Here is a 7,241-nt window from a genome sequence, read left to right on the forward strand (position 1 = left end):
AGTGGTCCTCCTGCCTTAGGCTCCAGAGTCCTGGGATTATGGGCATGTGCCACCAACCCAGCCTTACATACTATTTTTATACTGCAAAGGCCCACAGTCATTTTTTCTTGGTGGAAACTTGCAAATTAGACTCCACTGCAACAATCCAGGGAAAAACTGCTAAGAAATTTACACAGATGTTTGCTTACTTATATCAACAGTTGTTATTTACAAACTTTTGCCCAGAAATCACTGATAAATCTCAAAAGCAAAAAATTACTTGATCTTCTATGATAGCATTTTTTATTTGTTAAATGCGATATGTCTAATGCCGGACTCTAGACACTAGGAAGTGACTAGACTGACTTGGCCATTTTTATCTATTTGTTTTAGTTTTAAATAAAGCAAAAAGGGAATAGCTTAGGGGAAACATCACTTATATTCCCAGTAGAAAGTGTAGAGGTAGCTCAGTCTAGGTTTTATAAATTCAAGGAATAATATTAACAATAAGAACTTTGTCATCACCTTTAGGTGAAATTGAAGTTCAGTTCTGTCATGCACAACAATGGATAAATTATCTAGCCTATTAATTTTTAAACTCATCGCTGGAAGCGCTAACAATAGTTATCTATGTTGCTGGATAATTAAGTCAAATTACACAGAATATGAAATACTCTTAGGTCTGAATATGGCACTTCATGTATAGACCATAAATATTAGCAAATGTTCATAAGTTATAATGGGACTAATGGTAACAATAACTTTAATTGGATTTTTGAGGCTAAAAATTTATTGCTTTCAGAATAGAAATCACTAAATGTACTTACTTGATGAGCATTGATAATTTGTTGTTTATATGAAGACACTTTTATTAGAAAATATTGTGTATATTATCTAATAATAGTAGTCAAAACATTCTTTCCTTAAAAGGTGATTATTTTAAGAAATTAAAATGATCAAGTTATAGTTTAATAATATGTAAATAGGACCTTCTACTTTTTAACATGTAGGAAATGAATTAGTCTCACAAAGGCAAGACGGTGCTTTGCATTATAGTGACTGTCCCTGTGCTATTTCTTATAGGTAGATTGAAACAAAAATACAATGTTATTTGGCACTGTGATTCAAGTGTTGGTGACGTCTCTGGGTGGAGTCATGGCGTGGAGGACGTTAATTATAGAAAGGGAGCTCTTGGGCCAGGGAGATAGCTCAATAAAATAAGCACTTGCTTGGGAAGCACAAGGTTCTGAGTTCAATCTCCAGTAGAAGGGACGGCCCTTAGAGGCAGAATCTATCAGAACGACCCTAAAGAAAAGTTAAGGCATCCCAGAGCTGGGAGAAGAACCAGACAACACTGGTAAAATGATGGTGAAATTGTGGGAACCTAATCTAGTCAGAGGCCACGTGCTGACCCACAGGGATGCAGAAAACCAGCAGGTGGCCACATGCTGGTGACTCTCATGATCTGACCATTACCCTGGAAACAGCATCATTCTGAGCACAAAAGAAATATGACAGTTTGAGTGACAAAGTTTGGTAGAACTTCGGTACAGTGTTTGCACAAAGACAGGCATGACGTTTATGGAAATCAGAAAATGTTATAGAAAAGCTTGACTTTCTACTGAGGGGTAAATATAAAAGAAATAGAAACAAAAACTAACACCAGGAAAATACAGCAAGTTCATGATTTTTGAGAAATGTTTTAAATAAAGAAAACTAAAAAATGCCAAGGGCTAGAGATCATGGCAAAGAGGCCCCGAATTTAGAGATGCATCAGGTGTGGGAATGCCCGAGAATGGCAAACTGAGCCGAGAGGAGCTTAAATTAGGGAGGCTTCCTGGACAGCACAGGGCAGGGCTGAGTACAGTGCAAAAGGCCCTCAGGGGGGCTCTCCCCAGGGAGGAAGGACTCATCTATCTCTTCTTATGTATGAAGATCTGGTAAGGAGAACGGAGGACCATGTATCAGCGTGTGTGTGTTCAAACAACAGCATTTCACATCTGGCTGACTAATCACTTGTGTCTAGGACACTTGCTAAAGAGGAAAGAAAGAACGTGAGACAGAGCAGGGAGACAGCGAGAGAGACTGGGTAAGGGGTGGCACACGCCACATAGATCACAGAGCAGCACTTGTAGTTTTAAGAGCTGAGGCCGAGCCCGACCCAGGCAGCCTTGCGTGTGGTGCTTGGCTGGTCAGGACGTCTGCCACAACGTGCACCGTGTCTCACAGCTGCCTCTCCGCTTGAACTGCGCTGATTTCGTGCTCTTCGTATGTGGAACAGTCACAGACATAGAGATAGCTTTGATCTTCATCTTCTAGGTTTTGTTATTAAAATGATAAAATGTTGAGCCCTTAGAAAACAAGTGTCTATGAGGAGAAATCCGTGATTCTAATATGCAAGGATGTAACTGATGTCTATAGTTTTAGGGGGCCGCAATCCACACTTAGTGCATCATATCTTTGAATATAACAAAAAAGTATGATTTTCAAAGAAGAGTCACATAGATTTGGGAACTTACTAATAATGCAAAAAATAAATATATATTCCTTAAGGTGAGAAAGGAGAAGCAACAACAGGAAGGATACTACATAAAACTTGAAAATAGAAACTTAAAAATCATTTAAAATTTAAGTCACTATAATTACCTTTCATCTTTACTTTCCCCTCTTATTGACATTTTAGCTATGTCTGCGATGACAAGCCCCTTTGTGTGTTCTGCATTCTGTTCTAACATCAACCCTTCAAAAGAAGTGGGCAAAATTCAATATTAAACTATACGTATACAATGGCTCCAATCTATGAGCCTCTGCACCTTTTTCTCCCAGAAGTACAAAGTTGTCTTATACAATGTGGAGAAAATAAATATGAAAGCTGATTTCCTGAGGCTGGGGAGATAGCTCGGCTGTCTAACAGCCTGCCTGGCAAGCACAAGGACTTGAGTTTGATCCCCAGTTCTGCATGACATGCCAGCCCCCGAGTCCAGACGTGGTGGCACACACCTGTCATCCCAGCACTGGGGAAGCTGAGACTGGAGGATCACTAAGGATCCAAGCTGCATAGTGAGACCCTGTTCCAGATAGATAGATAGATATAAAATGATTAAAAAAAGTGGATTTCTTTTATTACCAGCAAACATCCTTGCAAGGACTCTTGTCTGAAGAGGCATAGGAAAATGCAACACGGGATGTGGGCATCAATGATTTGCGGGGTTTGGTAGCCACAGAAAGAGCGAGTTGCTCTTCCTGAAGTCACTAAAGCAGGTTAATAAACCAAGTGGCACGAAGAAACCAATCGCCTTGGCACTGTTGCCCACCACGTTTGTCAGCCTTGTCTGCAGCACAGGAGAACTGCAGGATTCTCCCAGACCTGCTGGAGAATATGTCAGGATAATGCGAGGAACCAAGACCGCTGAGAGCAGAGCAAGCGGGCTTGGATTGCTAAGAGAGTGTGATAGAATATGTCAGCGGATGCTGACCAATAGCCCTTTTTCTTAACCTTCAGCCAAGTTTTTAACAAGTCGTTCTTTGGGAAGGCAAAACTTAGGTACTCTGTTTTGTAGATCAAGTGAAATGCGCTTCAGACCTGTACAAATAACTGTACTGGTCAATGTTTCTCAGCTGGCTACCATAGCATCTCCCTTCTGCTCTTCCCTAACGAGATATTGAAAGTTTTAATTAATAATTCTTACTATAAAACCTCTAGAGTGTGTCAGATGTGGTTATTTAACTGAGACAAATAAAGGTAAAGTATGTATACTTATATGCATAATTATATTATTCACTCAAACTTCCTCCTGGAAGCAATAAACAAATGATTTAGCATTACAATATTCTTCTTTTAGCTTAGAATAGCTTTTAAAAATGTTCATTTTTTATATATATATATGTATATATATATATGTTTTAAAATTCTCAACACTGAAGAAAATAGTGCTAATAAACACAGTAGTTTATATAATTCTGCTATGATAAAGAAAAGGTAATTGTATGTTAACATTGCTACTTACAGTGAATAATATTTTGATAAACATAACTAGAATGGAAGATGGTTTGAAAAACAAAACAAAAAAAAAAGATTTGAAAGTCAGGTTTAAGAAAACCTAAAAGCAAAACTATGAAAGCAATTATTTTGTGATGAAAGTATAATATTCTAAATAAAAATTTTGATATTGTTTGCTGGTTAATGTCAGTGTATACAATAAAAAATTTCATAATTCCCTTATTTGGTCAAATATTCTGAGAAAAGGGCCAAAACATGGTTCAACTATTACTTTCATGACCATAATTTTAAATAGTAAGTATGCACATTTTAAGAAAATTATTATGCTATGTATTTGAATTGAAATAACAAAAATAAATGTTAGTCTGCAAAGATTAATTTAACAAAATTCCTAATGCTTTAAACTCTAAGTTAAAATGTTTCATTTAAATAAAAATAAACAGCACTGTGCTACTGACTTTAATTATGAATAGATTACAAAAGAAAGGCAAAGTATGTTTGTCATTGGTACAAAAATTAGCATAGTTTCATTACTGAAATAGAGTCCACGCCAGGATCAGGAAAACGGCATTATGCAAATGAAATCAAATTTGTTGTTCAATTTTGTTCATGGAATTTTTAGTATACTTAATGACGTGCCTTTAAAATTTTCACAGTAATCTCAATAATTATCTGGGCAGAAAAAACAAATCAAACCCCAAAAAGCCATCCAGTGAGTAATAGAATTCCCACGGCACAGTGTTTGCATCTTGTAATTTGTTCTTCAGGCCTCTGTGGCCTCAGCTAACGATAGGTGAAGGAAACACAAAATATACTTTAGAACTAAAGTTTTATGTACAATTCTCATTACAGACAGCAGAGGGCTTCTGCATGTTGACCTCCTTCCTGGGTCATTTGCACGATGATGACAAACGGTGACATTCACAAAATGCAGAGCTCAGCTTTCCAAGCCTGAAACCTGATTTGTGTTAACATTCAGTGAAACACGTTCTGAGACATATAAATGATATTTATTATATAAACGTGACCAAGATGAAGTTAAACTTAATTTATCTAAGCAGAAATGAAGGTTTATTAAGGGCACTACAGTTTTGATTCTTTCAAATTTGTCTTTTTTTTCAGGCATGATCCAAAAATAAAAGTCTTTAAAATTTTATAATAAATGAATGTGGCATTGTTAAATGAGATTAAGCAATTTCTTTAATGAAAGAGAAAATTAAACAAAGAAAGCAATTAATACAGAGGAGGCATTCTTCCCTTGTTATCTCTCAGGTCTTGTCACATAACTTGTTCTGAGTGGACTCATTGCAGTCCAGCGCTTCCTACTCTGGAGGGTTAAAGAAAGAAGTGTGCATGTATTTTAGAAAAAAACAGACATTCATGAGTTTATATTAAATGTCAAGAAAGATGAAATTTCAGGGGGGCCTGCCCCTTAGCCAGTTCTTTAAGTGCCTGCTTCAACAAAGCAGTCAGGCTCAGGTTGCTGTGTTCGATCACTCACAACCCAAGCCAGCCAAACCTGCCCTGAAGGAATTCGGAGCAAAAAAAAAAAAAGAAAGAAAGATAAATTTTCAAAATCTTTTTCTGAATTGTTTGAGTAAAAGGCTAATATATGACCAGGATAGTGTGAGGTCCTATTTAATTTGCATCACACTGTAAATTTCATATTCGCTATAACCTTTTCTTCATAATTATTAAGGTGCAAACATTAAAACATACAACAGTTCAGCCTTTACATTGTTGTCCTCTGATAGGCTAGAAAACAGACTACCTTTATGCTTAGTCCAAATCCTCCTACAGTTTGTCTTCGGATGGTCACCGTCCTTTCCTGAAAGACAAGAGTTGTAAGAGTGGTTAGTGTTTCTTAATACTAGAGTTATGCACCAAAATCCTTGGTTTTGTTATTGCTGAGGGTATGGGAGAGAAGTTTTTGACAGCATGGAAGCCCTAAATCTCATAATTAATAACGTGCTTTAATATTTCAAATCAAATTTTTAAAAAAGTATTTGTCAAAAATAAAAAGAAACATATTGTCATTAAACTATTAAACTCTCAAAAGCTAGTTATTGTCAATGATATTTTGGGACGTAGTAGGGAATAGTCATTTTTGCCCTTCCCTTTTTCACATTTTCTGTGCTTACTGCCTGAGGAATAGCAGGTTCTGGGTGATATGACAGAAGTTCAGTGGTAATACCTCTTGATGCTGATGCACCACCAAGTCCCAGTATTGGCTACTGAAAAACAGCCACAAGCCTGCTATGTCGCAGCAAATGAAAGCCTCACTTCATGTCTGAGATGGAAGTAATGAGTAACCAGCCTCAAACTTTTTCATTTCATGTTTGGACAAGGAAGGAATTACAGGACTACCAAATAATTGATAACGGAGTTACTGATTTTCAAAAACAGTTCTAGTTACTCTTCTACAAAGGCAGCAATAATTCAGTGGGTGGTTTGTGAAGCTTTAAAAAAAGTTACAAACGCACAAAGAGTCACTGTTGGACAAATCTACTATTTTTCATTAGATACTCAATAATCACTCTGATTTGATACCATAATCTCCACATGACACAGAGAGGCTGAAACCTATGATCTATAACCCACTCCGTTTTATTTTTTAATCTATAGTTAATCTTCTTATATTTGTCCCAACCCATAGACACGTGAAACACCACCCTTCTCCTCCTGAATTCAGGATAGATTCTTGTTATCTGGTCTCTGTATTTCCAAAACACTGAAATTATTTGGCAGGGTCACTCATTTTTAAATATTAAATACTGTTCTCATTCTGATAGATGAAGTTTTCCCTCGCTTCCTCCTTCTACTGACACTCTACCATATGGGGGGGAAATTTGAAAAATAGGTCCTTTCTCTTGACAGAACAAAAGCTCATCGTTTTGGCAAGGTGGAAGCTTTCTCTTTTTCAGGCCTCTTATCATGGCTAGGCAAATTACTTTTGAAAAACTGCCCATTACAACAAGGTAAAGTTCTTGGAGTTGGTGAATAATTTCCTTTATTCTTGTCTTCAAGGAACGAATTTCTCTTTCTCAGCACAATAATTGCAGTATTGAGTATGTTCATTTTGCATGTTTTTCCTCTTTTCCAATTTCAGTCAAATATTTACCTTTAATTACCCAAAATAATACTTTAAAGAGCAAGAGTACCATGTTACAAAATAAGAGCTATAAACTATTATTTATTTATAATTGAAATAATAGTTGTTTGGTTGAGATCAGTATACATTTATTAAAACTTTAAGTTTAAA

At 36.5% G+C, this 7,241-nt stretch overlaps 1 protein-coding gene across 2 annotated transcripts in view; it reads right to left on the reverse strand.

Annotated features, from left to right (window-relative positions):
• The window catches only part of Sntg1 (syntrophin gamma 1), a 336,640-nt gene that overhangs the window by 271,779 nt on the left and 57,620 nt on the right, over nt 1-7,241 (reverse strand). For both annotated transcript variants that reach the window (XM_004633382.1, XM_004633383.1), the window contains exon 3: nt 5,751-5,807. In XM_004633382.1, the coding sequence (XP_004633439.1) occupies nt 5,751-5,807 (57 nt within the window). The remainder of the gene's footprint in view (nt 1-5,750; nt 5,808-7,241) is intronic.

Source organism: Octodon degus, unplaced genomic scaffold (assembly GCF_000260255.1).
Source record: "Octodon degus isolate 3935 unplaced genomic scaffold, OctDeg1.0 scaffold00054, whole genome shotgun sequence".
In the NCBI taxonomy this organism is placed as follows: Eukaryota; Metazoa; Chordata; class Mammalia; order Rodentia; family Octodontidae; genus Octodon; species Octodon degus.